The 20,473-nt window shown below is 41.9% G+C and overlaps 1 protein-coding gene across 3 annotated transcripts; it reads right to left on the reverse strand.

Annotated features, from left to right (window-relative positions):
* Nucleotides 1–2,926: 2,926 nt before the first annotated feature.
* On the reverse strand, nucleotides 2,927–16,202 carry c6h19orf81 (chromosome 6 C19orf81 homolog). Of its 3 annotated transcripts, XM_062957589.1 has the most exons (6): nucleotides 16,068–16,202; nucleotides 13,960–14,024; nucleotides 8,295–8,382; nucleotides 6,543–6,663; nucleotides 5,336–5,475; nucleotides 2,927–3,184 (listed from the first exon to the last, which is right to left on the reverse strand). In XM_062957589.1, exons 2-6 carry the CDS (start codon nucleotides 14,021–14,023, stop codon nucleotides 2,977–2,979), a joined length of 621 nt encoding a protein of 206 aa, XP_062813659.1. In that variant the 5' UTR covers nucleotide 14,024; nucleotides 16,068–16,202; the 3' UTR covers nucleotides 2,927–2,976. The 3 variants fall into 3 exon arrangements, with proteins under 3 accessions (XP_062813659.1, XP_062813657.1, XP_062813658.1); XM_062957587.1 differs by lacking the exons at nucleotides 13,960–14,024; nucleotides 16,068–16,202 and adding an exon at nucleotides 11,192–11,411; XM_062957588.1 differs by lacking the exons at nucleotides 13,960–14,024; nucleotides 16,068–16,202 and adding an exon at nucleotides 9,164–9,405.
* Between the last annotated feature and the right edge of the window lie 4,271 nt (nucleotides 16,203–20,473).

Consider the following 20,473-nt stretch of genomic DNA (forward strand, 5'->3'; position numbering starts at 1 on the left):
ACACATTACAACCTCTGACGATGCCTGCCATAGATGTGGGTGAAACTTCAGGAGAATGCTTCTGGAACATGGCCATACAGCCTGGACAACTCACAGCAACTCAGAGAAGAAGTAAGTGATATCAAAGACAGTAAGTCATTTATTTTCTGCCAGAGGAAACAGGTCTGGAGCAAAGATCACAGTGTTATGTTTTAAACAGTGGGACCTGGAGTTCAAATCTGCAAAGCAAAGAAATTCTAAATGCCTTAGGCTACATTTTCTCAGCCCAGCCTACTCCACATAATTACTTCTAAGGACAAATCTATCCGGAAAGGAAGCTGAATTTCTTGGGAGGTAAACCACTTCATATCATTCTTGTCCTTTGACTCTTATAAAAGGTAATGGGAGGATTAAGCACATAAGTAATCCAGAATTTCCAAAACAGTATATCTGGGTGCCTTCTTTTGGCTTCCAGACAAAAATCTACCAATTCCATTTATGGGATGAGGAATATGATCTGTTCTTGCCATTGTGCAAATGCTGCTAAGACTGGTTATAACACTCAAAGAGCATTTTGGCCCTGTTCAATGAAACAAGTCCATTCTGCTGCAAGGAATACAAATCGGGATTCATGTGGTGCGGCAGAAACTGCAGCAGGAGATCTTTCCAAATTCTCACTCATGCTTCTAGGAAAACGATGTTGCTGGGATGAGGATTCATTTCAGCTGGATCATCAACTTCCAACATTTCAAATACAATATTTTTGAAAAGAGGCCTGCTTTGATGTCATTATTTATATTTTCTCTTAATTCTCATCGCATCTTTCACCTTTTTTTCGTACTCTGACATATTTCTTTGTCTCCTTTCTTTTCATCCATTTCCATCTCTTTTCTTTCATCCATCCCCTTCCATCTCTCACCCTATGTTATTCCTCAACCCATTTTGCGTCCTTTCCTTTCTTTCCCTCCCCCCTCTCTACAGCATTTTCTTTCATCTCCCCTCTCTCCCTAGTCTCTCAATTATTTCTTTCTCTTTCCACAGGTTCTTTCTTTTTCCTTTTCATTTCCACATTCTCTTTCATTCTCACTTTTCCATCCTATCATCTTTTTTTCTCTTTGTTCCCTATTCCAGGTTGCTGTGGGTTTTCTGGGCTGTACGGCCATGTTCCAGAAGCATTCTCTCCTGACGTTTCACCCACATCTATGCAGGCATCCTCAGTGGTTTTGAGGTCTGTTGAAAACTAGGCAAGTGCAGTTTATATATCTGTGGAAGGTCCAGGGTGGAAGAAGGAACTCTTCTGTTTGAGGCAAGTGTGAATGTTACAATTGGCCAGCTTGATTAGCACTGAATAGCCTTGCAACTTCAGAGCCTGGTTGCTTCCTGCCTGGAGGAATCCTTTGTTGGGAGATGATTAACTGGCCCTGATTGTTTTTTGTCTGGGATTCCGCTGTTTTTGAGTGTTGTTCTTTATTTACTGTCCTGGTAGACAGATTTTGTTCATTTTCATGGTTTCCTTCTTTCTGTTGAAATTGTCCACATGCTTGTGGATTTCAATGGCTTATCTGCGTAGAATGACATGGTAGTTGTTAAGAGTGGTCCAGCATTTCTGCTGACTAATCCAACCAGAGAAGTCAGCCATAGCAGAGCACTTGATGAACCAACCTTGACACAGCATATAATACGAGAACACAGAAATGTGGGGTACCCTGAATGCGATTTTCCTGCTTCTTGGCAAGGGGTTGGACTCGATGACCACTCTAAGAACTACCATGTCAGATACACAGAGAAGACATTGAAATCCACAAGCATCTAGACAATTTCAACAGAAAGCAGGAAACAATGAAAATGAACAAAATCTGGCTGCCAGTATTTAAAAAATTCTAAAACCAGGACAGTAAATATAGAACAACACGCAAAAATGGGAATTCCAGACAAGAAACAATCAGGGCCTCCTAACAAAGGATTCCTCCAGGCAGGAATCAGCCAAGCTTTGAAGCTGCGAGGCTATTCAATGCTAATCAAGGTAATCAATTGCAACATTCACACTTGCCTGAAGCAGACAAGAGTTCCTTCTCCCAACCTGGACATTCCAGACATATAAACCCCACTTGCCCCGTTTCCAACAAATCTCACAACCTCTGAGGATGCCTGCCAGAAATGTGGGTGAAATGTCAGGAGAGAATGCTTCTGGAACAGGGCCATACAGCCTGGAAAACTCACAGCAATCCAATGATTCCGGCCATGAAAGCCTTTGACAACACGTCCCCTGTTCTGTTTCACACGTACACATTCAGACGCTTCTGTTGCTCTCTCTGGTTGCTTTTGTTCATCCCCACTTCAACCCCTTTCATTCTCCCTCTTCGCATGTGTATGCACAACTGCATATATACTTATTTTAAGCAAATCCTTTAAAAAAGATTCCTGACCAAAGCAAATGTCGGTGGTGCTACCATCAGTATGACCCACTTTAGGTCAGGATATGACCCATTTGCAAATCCCAAACAGCCAATTAAAGACCAATGAGCTTAGTAGGGCATTCTGAAGAGCCAGCCTCAAAACACCTTTTGTAGTGGCAGGGCAGAGTGTTGCTGCTTTTCCTCTCCTCCCTGAGGAATGGCAAGCAGCTTGTCCCAAATTTAGAATTAGAAGGAACAGCTAGATCAAAAGGCCCAGCTTGCATTTTAGTTGCAGAACATCAGCTACGCCTCCTCTCCCCCTCCATCCACTCTTTGCTGGGAATTTGAGCTTTTTGAGTATCTAAATGAGAAAGGAAGTGTGAAGATATGCCTCCAGGGGGCGCCTTGTCCCCAAATTTGTTCTCACCAAAATAGCTAGTGTGCCTTGGACTGGATTGTTCATGCTTGAAAAGAAAATAGAGTTGGTAGTCCCCAAAGTTTAAAGTGGGGAGAGATATGCAAACAGAGGAAGGACAACAGATATGCACACATCCAGACAACATGTTTTTCTTTACTGGGGATTCGTCTAGTCTCTTGGACCTCATATCCCAGCCAAGCGATTTCCATCCCATGAATCACTGAGAGTGTCTAGGAGCCGCTGGCGTGCCAGTGACCTTCGGAGGTGCATGCGATAGTCCTCCATCACCAGATCATCCCAACGTCGCAAGACAAAGTGGTCCTCGCCCAAAGTCAGTCCTGAACACAAGAGCTGGTTCCGGGTCCGGAAATCTGCCACTGTGAGCAGCCACCTGCAACGAGAGAGAAATTGGAAGTAAGAGGAAGGAAGATTGAAATGTATGTTGAGTCTGATGCAATGATTCCCAAACTTTAGTCCCTCAGATGTTTAGAACTTCAGCTCCCAGAATTCATGACCATTGGCTAAGCTGGTTGGGGTTTCTGGGAGTTGCTATCCAAAGCATTTGGATGACCAAAGTTTGGGAATCATTGGTCTGATGGAACCATGATGCCGTGGCTGCTGTGAATTATCCTAAGAGGCCAAAAGGTTCACCAACACCAAAACAATTTAAAAAAATAGCATTGGCAGGCATGGCAAAGGAGGCGATGGGGAGAACAACTGCATTGAGCACGGATGGAGATGATGGTCAGTGGTGCATGCAGATGATTCGGATTCACACTACAGAATCATACTGCAATTGAGTTGCTGGGAGTTTTCCAAGCTGGATGGCCATGTTCCAGAAGCATTCTTTTCTGACGTTTCGCCTGCATCTATAGCAGGCATCCTCAGAGGTTGTGAGGTCTGTTGGAAACTAGACAAAGGAGGTCAGGGTGGGAGAAATAACTTTTGTCTGTTTGAGGCAGGTGTGAATGTTGCAATTGGCCACCTTGATTAGTATTAAATAGCCTTTCAGCTTCAAGGTCTAGCTGCTTACTGCCTGGGGAAATCCTTTGTTGGGGGGTGTTAGCTGGCCCTGATTTATTAATGTCTGGAATTCCTCTGTTTTCTGAGTGGTGTTCCTCATTTACTCTCCTTATTTACTTTAGAGGTTTTTTTAAATACTGATAGCCAACTACCATGTGACTACACAGAGAAGCCATTGAAATCCACAAGCATGTGGACAATTTCAACAGAAAGTAGGAAACCATGAAAATAAACAAAATCTAGCTACCAGTATTTTAAAAGAACTCTAAAATCAGGACAGTAAATAAAAAACACCACTCAGAAAACAGAGGAATTCCAGACATGAATCAATCAGGGCCAGTTAACACCTCCCAACAAATGATTCCCCCCAGGCAGGAAGCAGCCAGACCTTGAAGCTGAAAGGCTATTTAATGCTAATCAAGGTGGTCAATTGCAACATTTGCACCTGTCTCAAACAGACAAGAGTTCTCTCTCTCACCCTGAACATTCCACAGATATATAAACCCCACTTGCCTAGTTTCCAACAGACCTCACAACTTCTGGGGATGCCTGCCATAGATGCAGGCGAAACATCAGGAAAGAATGCTCCTGGAGCATGGCCATACAGCCCAGAAAACTTACAGCATCCCAGTGATTCTGGCCATGAAGGCCTTCGACAACATAGTACAATTATTCTACTCTAAGTCCCATGATTCAATCCTGTGGAATCTTGAGGTTTGCAGTTTAAAGAAAGGCATTTGTAAAGCCAGAAGGCTCCAGGGTTCCCTAGGATAATGTGTTGTCGAAGGCTATCATGGCCGGGATCACAGGGTTGTTGTATGTCTTTCGGGCTGTGTGGCCATGTTCCAGAAGTATTCTCTCCTGACGTTTCGCCCACATCTATGACGTTTTGCCCACATCCTGACGTTTCGCTCACAACCTCTGAGGATGCCTGCCATAGATGTGGGCGAAACGTCAGGAGAGAATACTTCTGGAACATTCCCTAGGATATATCCATGGCAGTTAAAGTGAAATAATTGTGCTGTAATTCTGAAATGTGAAAATGCCGTATCTAAACTTAGATATCAGGACTGTCTAAAGCCCTGATATTTCATAGCCCAAAACCTGTGATCTCAGGAAAACCTGATGTGATAACACAAGAGATTCTTACAGGAAAGATGTTACAAAGGGAAACCTCTGATGACATAAAGCATGATTTCTTAATTATCAATTAGAGCTTTATAGAAGATGCCATCCAGATAAAAAGGACCAAGTCTGATAAATTAAGAAATATATATACACACATAAACATTTTAGAGATTCCTTCTTCTTCTGAGGATTGCGGAAAAGGATCCAGTCCTGAGACATGGGCACCCAAATTAGACCAAGGGGATCTGCTCCTCCCGGGACTATTATGGCTGTGCTCCAAAGCATTTGACAACAGTATGGAGAGGAAACTGCAACTCCTGGCTTTTCTGGGAACATAAGCCAGGCATGCAATGAGGTCTAGTAGATGAAGGTAGTACATGGAAATCCAAACCTGTTCTTCCGTCCAGCAGTCCCGCAGATCACATTAATGTTCTCAAACTGAATGTTGCACAGAAGGCCTGTTTCAAAGGCATTAGGAATGACTGCCTCTACAGCTGCCAGAACTTCCGCATGGTTCATCTCCTTTTCAGGCTGAAAGGCAAAACAAACATTCAACTGTCAGCTTTCATTGCAACTACTCCCACCAACTAGGAACTACTGTAATGTAGGTTTGAAATAGCTTTCTTTAATGGCTCTTCGGCTGCATTAAACCCCACTATAGCCTTTCACAATTTGAATCATACTAAAACTGCTTGCCCATATGGCAAGGCAGAAGGCTCAAAAAGCACTCAAGCACTGCCTCAATCATCTTTCAGTGGCATCAACAGCGTGCCAGAATGCATCTAGCAAAACAGGTTGAGCCATCTTCTGCTCTTGGTCACAAGTATCCCATACGAATAGGTACAGTAGCCCTGCGTATGGAGACTCTATTTAGCTATCATGACCATGAGGATTTAATAGCCCTATTTTTCACAGAGCTTGCCTCATTAATAGGTACAGTAAAATAACCACAAATGCTATAGACAGCAATAATCTTTTCTAATCCATATTTAACCCAATCATGCTTAAGGACTTCACAACATATGGTTTTTTGGGGTGAAACATTTATTAATGCAATTGCATATATAACTGAGGGGAATATTTTTTTGTACTGCAACACGCAAAATTCCCAGCAAGTATGGCTAGTGTGGGCTCCAACTCTGAAAACCAGGGTTTGAGTGCAGAACAATCCATTCTTTGACCTTGGGCGAGTCACACATTCTCAGTCCCAGAAAACCTCAATATCAGTTCTCCTTAGGGTTGCCATAAGCTGGAGATGACCTGATGACACACAACAACTACAACAAAAACAACAATGTTGGGCAGAGATTTCTGGCATCCTAAGGCAGCTGCCAGAAGAACCTCCCACAAAGTATGACATTTTTTAAGAGTGGAGTTGTTATTCGACTTAATGCAGCATTATACTGAGGCACTGAAGAGAATTAAAATGTCAGGCTTCCACTTTAGACCGAAGCACTTGATACTACTCAAAGTGCTTCCTCTCCTCCTTACTGCCATCAGGGCACCCACATACAAAAAAGGTGGTCCATTAGGACAAACCCCCCCTGAAATGTGGTGACAGTCCTGATTCTGTCACTTCCCAGTGAGACAGGACTAACCGGACTTTCCAGACAGAGGCAAAGAGGACGGGCAGCTGGGGGTCTGGGGAACTTGCGGATGCAGGGCATCTCCATGTCCAGGGCCTCATATTCAGCAATGATGCGCTTCAAGTATTGGCGCCTGGAGAGAGAAAGAAAGCTGCAATCCTAGTCTCTCTCTCTCTCTCTCTCTCTCTCTCTCTCTCTCTCTCTCTCTCTCTCTCTCTCTCTCCACACACACACACACACACACTGTACATATACAGTAGACTCTACTGAGTAGAGTCTCGCTTATCCAACATAAATGGGCTGGCAGAACATTAGATAAGGAAAAGCCTATTAAACGTCAAATTACGTTATGATTTTACAAGTTAAGCGCCAAAATATCACATTTTGCAATTAGTCTGCCACTTGTTTGGGCGCATGGCTGCACTTGTGTTGTTGTTGGGTGTGTTGGCCTGCTGCACGTTGCTGCCTAGAAAAACTGAGCTGTTGGATGAGAGAAGGTTGGAAAAGCGAGACTCTACTGTATATACATACAGCCAGCCTTTCGCATTCATGGGGCTAAGAGTGCAAGACTCCCACAAAAGTTGAAAAATCATGAATAAAAAGCCACGTTTTCTGAGCTTGAGAGAAATCCTGTCTAAGGCTTTTTAGGTCCTCCGCTGAAACTAGATGGTCAATCTCTGCTAGAGTTGGACTAGAAGACTTTGAGATTCCTGAAGAGACTATATTAATCAAATCTGTGAATAATCACATAATCACAGAAGTTACATCTGCAAACATGAAAGGCTAGCCATATTGTAGTAGTAGTGGTTAGACCAGGCATGGACAAAATTTGGCTCACCCCGCTCCCCGGATTCGAACCACCGACCTTTCATCAGCAGTCTTGCCGGCACAAGGGTTTAATCCATTGCCCTACCAGGGGCTCCCTAATGTCAGAATAAAATGGGAAGAAGGAAAACCACCTTGAAATATCTGGGGCGATAGTACGATATAAAAATAAATAATGGATGAAATCGGGAAGAAAGAGCAGGAACAGAGAGTCAGAATGCATGGGCAGTTCTCCCAATAGAGACCCTCAACAATTTGTCCTGGCACTTATCCTTTCTATCTCCTTCATAAATATCTGGAGCTGGAGAAATCAGTGACATCACGAAGTGTGCAAACAACACCAAACAAGGCAAGGAGCGAGGCAGAAAATAAATAGCGATAATGAAGAGCTCAAAAAAGATTGCTAAAAAATCCAGGAGTGACTAATAAAATGGCAAATGCAGTTGAAGATTAGTAAAGTGATGCATACTGGCCTGAAAAAACCCCATATATTGTACACTGATGCGGCCTTAACGAGTGATATTTACCAGGAGAGGCATTTTGAGATTGTGAGCTTAGCTGCCTTTGCATACCTATACTAAATCATTTCTAATTTGCATATTTTTCTATGAGAGTTAAGGACAAAATATATTTATGATAACTTCCCATTTATTTGATTCTACCACATCCACTTGCTTTCTGCATGACATAACCTCCAGCCGTTTTTTTTTTCTCTCCCTCCCTACCATAAGATTATGTATTTGTTTATGCACAAGTTTCTGCAGATAAATCTTTTCTATATGTTTCACAAAAAAGATGACTGTTTATTTTCTCTCCTGGGCATCTTACATCTTTATACTGCCTTCCCCATTATCCATTCCCCTGAAGCACCTGAGAAAGCCTGCCAAATGATAACGTCAGCCCTGACAACACTGTAACTCAGCCCTAAAGTGTACTTACGAGGTTTTACGTGGAGGAGGGGCAGGCTGCTCCATTTCTAGGAAAAGAGGGGCTCCTGCTTCAATCTCAGGGTTCAAGGGGGATGGACCTGAAAGTAAAAGAGACAATGGAATCATTTCATGCCAGGTGGTCTAAAAAAATTTAAAAGTTCCCACCATCATGTTCTCCACTATTGTTCAAATTTTAGCTGTCAGGTGTTAGACTAAGTTTCCCAAAATTGAGGTCTCTAATTGCAATAGTTGCTGAGCTAGACTCCCTTATCTGAAGGATAGTCAGAGTGCGCATGACAATTAAGAAAATGCAATTTTTGGGGTCTAATAAATTTGTAACTAAATGTATAAGAATGGCTAGTAAATTGAAATCCTGTAGTTTTCTTTCTTTCTGCTGATTCTGATGAAATTAATTTAAACATTATGAGTGCAAAATCCAGTCAAACAAGTTGACTCAAAGTGTGCATCAAAATGTGCCATGACAAATTTTGACCAAAATTCAGACTGCAACAATTTCCATGCAAAGATAAGGATTTGAACCAAATTTTGACCAAAATTCAGACTGCAACAATTTCCATGCAAAGATAAGGATTTGAAATTTTAACCAAGCATTATGCTTGTACTGGGCATCATACAGCCAGATTTGCAACTACCCAGCGTCTATAACCGTCCTGCTGGATCTTTTCAAATTTGACACTGTCAGCACAAATGGTAAAATATGTGACGTAATGAAAAAATCAAAATGTATATATAGTCCACACACTGCTTTGCCAGAGAAAGAAGATATGTACCACGCAGGTGAACAATGAAGAGCGAGTGGTTTATTCTTCTTAAACCCAGAACAACATATGTACAATGTGTTCAGTTACATCAACTCACATAATGTCCTTTTATTTAAAATAATCTTTCCTTTGTACATGTGGATAAATTCCTTCCAGTAGCTCATGAAGCAAGAGCCCACTTCAAACTGTTTCTCTCTCTCTGCCTCACTCTTCCAACTGTCTCTGCACCTGCTAAGCTAAAGCCTGAACAAAATTGCAACAGTATCAAAAACTCCCAGGCTTAACAGCTCTCCAGCTATAGCTCAACCAATCAGCTTCAGGCATCTTATTTTGCAGTTGATGCACACGCATTAAATGATTTCTTACATATCATAACAAAATCTACCTAAGTTCTAAGCCAATTACAGTAGAGTCTCACTTATCCAACACTCGCTTATCCAACGTTCTGGATTATCCAACGCATTTTTGTAGTCAATGTTTTCAATACATCGTGATATTTTGGGGGTAAATTTGTAAATACAGTAATTACTACATAGCATTACTGCATATTGAACTACTTTTTCTGTCAAATTTGTTGTTAAACATGATGTTTTAGTGCTTAATTTGTAAAATCATAACCTAATTTGATGTGTAATAGGCTTTTCCTTAATCCCTCCTTATTATCCAACATATTCGCTTATCCAACGTTCTGCTGGCCCATTTATGTTGGATAAGTGAGACTCTACTGTATTTCAAAAGCATCTACCTGAATATGCTCGTGAATAGTATCATCTAAAAAAGAAATGTTTGCTCTACGAGACTGATATGCTTTTGTTTTGCAATGTGACCATTAAGTATCAATTTACTCAGGTTAAAGTGTGTTATATATCACATTGAAACTAGCATCCCCATTGCCACGCCCAATAGCCATGCAGTAACAAGCAAGACCATGAGGATACATAAAGCACAATGCATAAATGCACACAATATAACATATTTTGACTTGAGTAAATGGATACTTAATGGTCAACATGGTTGACTGGATTTTGCATCCATGTTTTGGGAATTTTGGGAAATTTAGTTTAACACCTGACTAGCGCTACAGCTAAAATTTGACCAAAACTGGAGAATATGATTGGGTCATGGAATGATCCAATGTTGAAGACATTAAAAAGAAAGAAAACTCTATGGTGTGATCAGTAGGCTCTGGGGGTTTTGTGGCTTCACCAGATCTCAAAATGGACCACTGAACGAGCACAAAGTCATGTCTAAATTGAAAAAGTTGCTAAAGTATGGCTGAGTAACTTTAGACTGAACCGAATAATTTTTGCCCATCCACCGCACTCCTCTCTTGTGCCGCGCTGTCATGTTTCAGTGTGTCAGAAGTGATACAGTGTCGTTTCCAGCTGTTACTTTTCCAGGGTTGATTTTGTGTGTGTGTGTGGTTTTGCTTTTGGGGAAACTGGGGTCCATGGTAGTAAACCACTCATTTACTCATTTACAAATAGTGTGGAGTGTTTGGGTCTCTTTGCTCTAGCCCACCTCTGGGCTAGAGCAAAGGTGAGAATATCTTGCTATAGAGGAGATCACAAGCAGCAAATCTTATTTTATGTCTCCATATCTCCCTGGAAAGGAAGTGGAGAATTCAGGAGGTTCAAGGAGCAGCCTAACTGCTGACAAAATGGCATTGAGATTAAAATTCAGTCTACAGGGAGTCTGATCCCCACCTTTAATCTAAGGAGAATTGTTCTATGAGACCACCATTTCATCAACCCCAGGATCCTAGCTGACTATAAGAAATAAGATCCACGTTAATTGCTAGAAGCCACTGGTAGCACAGCAGGTTAAACCACTGACCTTCTGAACTTACTGACCGAACATTCGGCAGTTTGAATCCAGGGAGCAGCCCCAGCTTCTGCCAACTTAGCAGTTTGAAAACATGCAAATGTGAGCAGATCAATAGGTACAGCTCTAGCGGGAAGATAACGCTCCATGCAGTCATCCGGGCCACATGACCTTGAAGGTGTCTATGGACAATGCCAGTTCTTCGGCTTAGAAATGGAGATGAGCACCACACCAACCCCGAGTCGAACATGACTAGACAATGTAGGGGAAAACCTTTATCTTTACCTAATTGCTAGAATACCTGGAAGATTGATGGTGTGAGGAGAGGAGTTTTCATTACTGCCACTGCATTGCCTCTCCCTTTTGCCACTGTCCATCCCCCAAGGAGAGAGGCGAAGGATCCCGTTGAAAAACATTTAAATTGAGAAGAAAACCTCTTGGAACTGAAGCTAATTAGACTGTTGTGGCCCAATTTAGAACACAGAGTCTGGAGTTACTAGATCAGGAGTATCCCAGTCCTGCAAAAGCCTGAGCTCTGGGGATAGCCTCCTGGTGATGTCACAAGGAGCAAGGCCAAGGGAGGTCACAGCAGGAAGGCCCTGCGAATGACAGACACCAAGCATGATGCAGTACACAGTTGCTCAGAGGAGCTTGGCATTCACATTCAAAACACCATGTCTAACAAAGAAGAAAAGGTGTTGTCAAAGGCTTTCATGGCTGGAATCACTGGGTTGTTGTGAGTTTTCTGGGCTGTATGGCAATGTTCCAGAAGCATTCTCTCATGTCGTTTCACCCACATCTATGGCAATTGGCAGGCATCCTCAGAGGGACCTCATAACCTCTGAGGATGCCTGCCATAGATGTGGGTGAAATGTCAGAAGGGAATACTTCTGGAACATGGTCATACAGCCCAGAAAACTCACAGCAGCCCAAAGAAGAAAATACTTCTCTAGTTGCAAATTAAGAACCTTAATTCATAAGGCAGGTAAATCTCAATTACAGCAGGCTAACTTTGGAACTTATCACAGGACTCTGTTCCTCTTCTCTTCTCCTCCCCGTGAGAGATTGCTAGAAAGTGTTTCTTGACAAAAGGAGGTCATTAAAATATACTTTTTGTGTGTAAAAGAAATGCTTTCCAAATGGGTAATTGTCAGACACTGCTATCCTGCTGTAATTGCTATTTACTTGCCTGGTGTGATAAGCTCATAACTTATACGAGCTCTGCATTAAACAGTAAACAAAACCAAGTGCTGTTTTGAATAGTAATGTAAAGGTAAAGGTTTTCCCCTGATGTTAAGTCCAGTCATGTCTGACTCTGGGGGTTGGTGCTCATCTCCATTTCTAAGCCGAAGAGCCGGCGTTGTCCGTAGACACCTCCAAGGTCATGTGTCCAGCATGACTGCATAGAGTGCTGTTACCTTCCCACCGGAGCGGTACCTATTTGAATAGAATATATTAATTGAAGAAAGAACCATCCTTTTTAAGCAAAAAGAACTTTTCTAACCCAATTCTGCTTTTAAATGCAGCTCACATTAACCAACATTCAATCGCCACCTTCTCTCCTTCCTTCCTTCCTTCCTTCCTTCCTTGCAGAGTCTTCCCTTTTCCCTAAATCATCACCATTGTAATCTACTACTGTGTGTGTACATGCACCTTCAAATGACACCGTATATTTTATAGGGTTTTCTTAGGCAAGGAATACACATAGTTGGTTTTCCCATTTACTTCCTCTGAAATGGAGCCTACAGACTAGGTATTTATTGGAAGCTTCCCTTCCAAATACAGTCCTGTTTAGCTTTCTAAACCATACATGATCTGGTTCCCTGCACTATCATCAGTCATAACTAAATATTTGTGAGGCAAGGACAAAATCTTGATTATTGTGCCCTTTGATAAAACTGACTCAACCCACATCCATTACGTAGCAACAAACGCATTGGAGCTAGAGTAGAAATATGGGAACCAAACTCCAAAAAATTTAGAGCGGCAGAAAAATCCATAAAGCATCAAACCTGCAGTACTATTTTGAAACTCCTGAGGCAGTGCATACTAAGGCATCTCAGTGTTTCCCTGTGGCGATGGCGCTCCTTTCACTGAGCCAGCTTCAGTTTGAAATACTTTTGAGAGTGACAAGAGAATTGGGGACACATGTGAGCAAGTAGCATCAAAATATGGTCAAGATAACAAACATTATTAATGAGGAAGAACAGACAAGCTAGGAGAGAATGCAGCAGTTTCGTATCAGCTTCCTGGAAAGATTTTGCCCCAATGTTCATACCAACCTTGATAGGTTGAGTGCAGACTACTTCTGCACTTCAAACTCAGTTTGTAGCAACTGAAGACAAAGACAAAGGAAGAAGGTGCAAAGAATAGATTAAAACTGGCACATTTTAAAAGTGGGACAACAGAAGATTAGTTGAGGGCCCTTCCACACAACCATATAACCCAGAATATCAAGGCAGAAAATCCCACAATATCTGCTTTGAACTGGGGTATCTGAGTCCACACTGCCATATATTCCAGTTCAAAGCAGATAATGTGGGCTTTTATTCAGCTCTATTGAAGAAGCCTGAGACTGTCCCTGCAAATTGGCGCAATTGGAGGATGTGTCAAATTCTTTCTCAAGATCTTAGGACTGGAGAAGAGGGACAGATTGTAGGAGTTGTCATCCACTCAAAGTAATTTTCTCAACTCCGCTTGAAAGTTTGATCCTGAGCGGCATCCACCCCACTGCAGTGCTGCATTGCCTCACTTTATGATTGCAGCAAGGTGTCCGCAAGAGTTCGTGCCTCCTTCAGTTGTTGTGCTGCAGCCCCCCCCACCCCCACCCCACTGGATGCTCTCCCCTTCCTCCTCTTTGCCTTTGTGCACTTCTTCTGGCATGCATTTTAACTGAAGTGCATTTAGAGATTGGATAATTACGTTAAAAGCTGGAACTGGCAACTTCTTCTGATAGGCTGCCACAGGATAAAAGATGGGAAAGGGAGTAGGGAACGGTTAGGCATCAGAGACCCCCAGTCTCATAGATCAAGAAAACAGTGCTGTCATGGTCTTCCTTTGGGCCCTTACCTGGATCCCATTGGCTGCTGGAACCAGTACGCAATTTGGCACCTTCATTTTCATCCTCCTGCATCCTTGGGACAGAACAAAGATATTGGTTCCAACTATTTGGTAATAACATCTGAATCTCTACCTTTATCTTCCTTCCCTTCAAGAAACATTTCCTTAAATTTGATAAACTCCCAGCATTTCACAGGTGAAGGCCAGGGCGTGTGTGGCCAAGTGTGATAAGATAGCAAAAGTTATTTATAAAAAAGAACATACAACCGAGTAAAGACTGCAGCAGTTTGCTTTTGACAGCCTATAGAGCAGGCATGGGCAAACTTCGGCCCTCTTGGTGTTTTGGACTTCAACTTCCACAATTCCTAACAGCCGGTAGGCTGTTAGGAATTGTGGGAGTTGAAGTCCAAAACACTGGAGGGCCGAAGTTTGCCCATGCCTGCTATAGAGAGACCCCTATCTCTCTTTTCCTACTCTTGAATCATCTGGCTGCAAACTCTGAGCTTTTTTATTGTGTCAGAAGCGACTCAAGAACATATTGCATGTCACTTCTGTTGTAAGAGAATTGGCCATCTAGAGAGATGTTGCCAAGGGGATGCCCAGATATGTTACCATGCTGTTGGGAGGCTTCTCTCATGTCCCTGTAAGCTAGAGCTCACAGACGGGAGCTCACCCTGTCTCATGGATTCGAACTGGCAACCTACAGGACAGCAACCCAACCTTCAGGTCAGCAGTCCAGCCAGCACAAGGGTTTAACCCATTGTGCCACTGCGGCTCCAATAACTTTGAGCTGTAAACTGCGTTGAAAGTGCAAATGTAGAAAGGAGAGAAGGGAGCAAAATCTTTATCTTTCCTGTAGATACAGGCAAAAGGCCAAATATTGTAGTTGCTCCCAGCTTGCGCGTTCTTTCCTCATTAATAAGTTTTGCTATCTTACCACAATTTGACTATGTGTCCTGAGTTTCTTCTGTTAAGCGTTGAGAACTCAAGACCTTGCCATTGTCCATCATGACATAATGCTGGTGCATCTTAGAGGGCATAACAGCTGGCAAACATGTGGCTATTTGGGGATTGTCACTCCAACCATATAGTTGCCAGGCCAGGACTTTCCAAGGCTCTGAGTATTCAGATCTAGAAAACTGAAACCAAGGAACTGGTTATGGTTTCACAGGGAATGATCCTTGGTGATGTCATTGGTTCTCATTCTGTGCACAGAGTCAATGAAAAGCACCAAGTCTAGCCATTTTTTTTCATGTTAGGAGCGACTGGAGAAACTGCAAATCACTTCTGGTGTGAGAGAATTGGCTGTCTTCAAGGATGTTGCCCAGGGGACGCCTGGATGTTTTACCAATCTTGTGGGAGGCTTCACTAATGTCCCTGCATGGAGAGCTGGAGCTAACAGAGGGAGCTCACCCGCTCTCCCTGGATTGAACCACCGACCTGTTGGTCAGCAGTCCTGACGGCACAAAGGTTTAACCCATTGCACCACTGGGGGCTCCAGTCTAGCAAATGAGGAGACAATATTTAGCCATGGTTTTCAAGATAGCAATTTTACACAGAGATTCCTTCCCCTCACCTTGAGAACTCAAGAAAAGGATCAACGCCCTAGGACAGAACTCTCCAAACTCTGTATCGTGACATGTTAGTGTGGTGGCTGTAGTGGGTAGTCATGTTGCTCAAATGTAACAAAAATAACAAAAATCTTACAAATAATCTATCCTTTAAAAATATATATAAAAGGTTTCCATGTGATCTGTTTTGTCCCCTTATATTTTGTTATTTCAATTTATGTATGTGTCTGCATCTCCCATAAGGAGTAGGTTTAACCTCTGGTTTGCCAGTAAATCTAAAATACTCTGTTGTAAAATAATGTATGTCTAAAATGTATGCAACTAACATGAAATGTCTGGAAAGCTCTGCTCTAGGATATAGATCCAGATCCTAAAATATGGTAACCCTTCACTTTGGTTCTAGCTGGCACTGTAAATGAGGGAAGACGACAAGGGCTGTAGCCATGGTAGAGCCATGCATTCTGTGATCCTGACATAAGCTACGAAAGGAAAGCTCCAGAAAATCCTTCCTCAGATCCCACCCTATAATCCCCTGCTCCCACTCACCCCACTCCCGCTCCAATTCAAGCCTTCGTCCTATGCCAGCTAATCTTCACTTTTGTTGGTCTGGGTGCTTTTAACCTCCCAGTAGACCAACTGCAAAGATTCAAAGCCAAGATTCTGGAATCTTGATTCCATAAGGAAGATGGAAGACATGCTTCCTGCCAGAAGGACTCTCAATTTGTTTCCTCACCCCAGTGGGGTGCATACAAACCCCCCACTTCCTAAAGAAAGAAGAAATGCATGGATAAATTAAAAATACAGATTTTTTTAAAATTACACATCACAGTTCATATTATAAATGCAGGCACAGAAATGATTACTGAGATTTAAGTCGGGAGGGAGGTGTCTTCTCTCTGGTGCATCTGCACTGTGGAATTAATGCAGTTTGACACAACTTGAACTGCCATAGCTGAATGCTATGGAATCCTGGGAGGTGTAGTTTTAGAAGATCTTTAGTTTCCTCTGCCAAAGAGTGCTAGTACCGCACCAAACTACAACTCAAAGGATCCCGTAGCACTGAGTTCACTCATTCGGTGGGAACAAGGGAGAGGGTCTTCTTGGTGGTTGCTCCCAGAACTTGGAACTCCCTTTTTGAAGAGTTCTCTGCCACCAGGCATTTATAAACTGATGAGAGTCAGGCTATTGAAGGTGGTGTGGTTGGGATTTTAATGTGAGTATAACATTTTAATACATTTTAATATTGTTAATGTTCAATGTTCAACCATGCCATGAATTTTCATTACTTTTTTATTTCCTACTGGCTTGGGTACCCAGCATTGCCTGTGTTATTTGAAAAAGTCAGTTTTTTAATTGTAAAAAATGCATAAGGTTGTAGATTAACTACAACTGACATCACGCCAGGTTACCCCAAGAAATTCCATCAGTACTTAAAGTTTGTTATGTTGGGCAAGTTTGCTCTAGATGCATCATCAGTGTGCTCTGTGGCTGTAGGGTAAACTACAACTCCCACTATAGTGAGCCAGTCCCCTCAAAGCCCTCCAGTAGGTTGAGTTAGTCATGGGGGTTCTGTGTGCCAAGTTTGGTCCAGGTCCATCATCAGTGGAGGTCACAATTTCTCTGGTTGTGGGTGAACTACAACTCCCAGAAAGGAAGGCCACTCCCCCTCCCCCCCAAAAAAAACCCTACAATAATCAAATGTTGACATATCAGGCATGTGTACCAAGTTTGGTCCAGATCCATCAGTATTTAGGTTCACAGTGCTCTCTGGATGTAGATGAACTATAACTCCCCTAAGTCAAGATGAGTTTTCCCCAAAGACCTCCAGTATTTATTTGCTGATCATGGGGGCTCTGTGTGCTAAATTTGGTCCAATTCCATCTTTGGTGGAGTTCCGAGTGCTCATTGATTGCAGATAAACTATAAATCCTAGTACTCACAACTCCAAAATGTCCAGGCCAATTCCCCTCAAAACCCACCAGTATTCAAATTTGGGCATATTGGGTATGCATGCCAAGTTTGGTCCAGTTTCATTATTGTTTGAGTTCATAGGGTGCTCTGGATGTAGGTGAACTACAACTCCTACAAATCCCTCAAAGACCTCCAATACTTTTGTTGGTCATGGGGGTTTAGTGTGCCATATTAGTTCCAAGTCCGTCGTTGATGAAGTTCAGAGTGCTCTTAGATTGCAGGTGAACTATATATCACAGTACCTACAACTCCAATACATCATGATGAATTCTCCTCGAGCTTCTCTAGTATGTTCAATTGCTGATCCATTTGTCTGTTTGCCCTAGAAAAGAATAAGAAAGAGTTATGGGAGCGGCAGTGGGCAGGGTCATGCAAATTCCACACCAATTGAGAGAGTAAGAAACAGAAAATGGTTGAGGAAAAACTGAAAATGTCAGATGAATTTGTCCCCGTAGGAAAGCCTTCGCTTGGGTGGTGGCCAGTATGGTGTTTGTGGAGGATATTGGCAGGTCTCCTGGACATGTTCAGGGTGTTCTCTATAACCTGCAATGTCACTGGAGGGAGGTCCGTTGATGTCTCCTGAGTAGTGGGAGCTATAGTTGTTTGAGGAAGTGGGAGCTTGTCTATGTAAGTGGACACCCCAGCCACATACACACACACATATTTTAACTTTTATTATGTGTATAGATGCATATTTCAATGTAACAAGGGAATTAATCCTCTGAAATAATGGTTTGGCAGAAATTGATCTAGACTGCTGCTGTCAAATTGGGACAATTTGTGGATGCGGTTAGATATCTACCCAACCTGTTGTTTGCTAATTTTTGGTGGACAAGTCATGGCTGCTTTCAGCTCATTCTTCATTTCCCTTAAAGGAACATTGGGCTGATGGATCTTCAAAAACAGAATAGTTTTCTATTGGTTTGGATATGTGGCCATCCTTATTTATTTATTTATTTATTTATTTATTTATTTATTTACATCATTTCTATTCCACCTCTCTCACCCGAAGGGACTCAAGGTGGCTTACAGACCTGGCAAAAATTCAATGCCAATAAAACAACAATACAATCCAGTAAAACATAAAGCAGTTAAAAAAAAACAATTTATATTAGGCATTAAAACACATGAAACAGTATACAAAATGTACAAATATGAAATGCATAAATCCATTCATCCAAAGACTTTGCTCATAATCCTTAGTTCTAATAGCATAGAAAGAGAAAGTGAGCAGGTGGGGAGAAAGACAGAGCAAGAAGGAGAAAGAGAAAAATCCAGCAATAACCTCCAGCTATTCCCTGCCTTGCCATTAACCAAGGCTGCAGAGATGTTAATTAAGTTGATTTTTGGAAGGGTCTCATGCCACAGCATCTCCTTACAGAGCTGAGAAGCACAATAGTGAGATTGCTGTTTGGAGACCCGGTTAATATTTGCCGTTCCGTGCGCCAGCAAACTCATCCTCTGTGCCAAAAAGGAGCCAATAGCAAAGGATTGCTGGGAAACAACTTTTAAAAAACCCAACCATGCCAAAAGCCATAGGGATACTTTAGATTTCGGAATGGTCCTTGAGATGCATTAATTCAGCCCAAAGTGAGAGGTTGTTTATGTAATGATTTTTAAAGGAAAAGGCCAAACAAGCAAAAGGACTGTCCTTCCAAACAGCCATTGATTTATATTGAGAAGGCTAAGGAGACTGAACAATTATCTGTATAAAACATTGGCAGAAGTACCATCTTTCAACAGGCATCTATAAGATGCTCCCTTCCAGCAATAAAAAAGACTCACTGGTGCTTATTTTTTCCCCACTCTTCCTTTGTCACATTTTATTCCTGAGTGTTGACTGAATGATCCCAGTAATTCTCACAAATTTGTGCGACTGGCCAGTATTCACTGTTTTATTGCATTCACATGTATGCTTGATGTAGTGGGAAAGTGAGTTCGGACAGTAGTTTTTTTCAACTGCTAAGTTGCTTTAAATAAATATCTGTATTGAATACAATTCTACATAAATAAAAATTATACAAGATCTACCATACAAATATGCTATACACTATGGAGGAACGAAACACAATAAAAGAATGCTTAAACACATATCTACACTACCTAAATATATATTAAACACTGTAACAGAATAAAAAATTAAATGACCTCCAACTATCCTTTCTGTAGGCATAATTGTAAACTTCTACCTCTCTCAACTTCAAGTCACTCTTCTATATATTGCATCGTGCTTATTGATAATAGTAATCATATCACCATATTTCTGTTTCAAAAGGTTCATCGGGAGTTTCTAGTTTTTCCAAAATGTGAATGTTCTTTCTTTCTTCCTTTATTTATTTCTTTATTTATCTTGTCAGAAGTGAATTAAGAATACAGTTATAATGTATAAAAAAACCCCACAAAGTTAAAAACTTAACATTATACTAAATGTCTTTTGACCAGAAGCTGGCCACTTGGAGTGCCTCTGTTGTCACTATAAGAAGGTCCTCCAATGTGCATGTGGCAGGGCCCAGGCTGCATAGTAGTAGTAGTAGTAGTAGTAGTAGTCGTAATAATAATAATAATAATAATAATAATAATAATAATAATAATAATAATAATAATACTCAGGGCAGGGCAGTTTCCAACATAAGTGCTAAGTGGTCTGTGGTTTGCTCTTCTCCGCACTCGCATGTCATGGACTCCACTTTGTAGCCCCATTTCTTAAGGTTAGCTCTGCAGAGCGTAGTCTGTTCAGCGCCTTCCAAGTCATCCAGTGTTCTGTGTGCCCAGGTGGGAGTTTCTCATCCAGTCTCAGCCACTGTTTGAGGTCTGGGTTTTAACCTGCCACTTTTGGACTCTCGCTTGCTGAGGTGTACCTGCGAGTATCTCTGTAGATCTTAGAAAGCTATTTCTTGATTTAAGGCATTGGCATGCTGACTGATATCCAAAGAGATGATGGGCCAGGGACGTCACTGCCTTGGTCCTTTCTTCTTTTTCTT

Source organism: Anolis carolinensis, chromosome 6 (genome assembly GCF_035594765.1).
Source record: "Anolis carolinensis isolate JA03-04 chromosome 6, rAnoCar3.1.pri, whole genome shotgun sequence".
Classification (NCBI taxonomy): domain Eukaryota; kingdom Metazoa; phylum Chordata; class Lepidosauria; order Squamata; family Dactyloidae; genus Anolis; species Anolis carolinensis.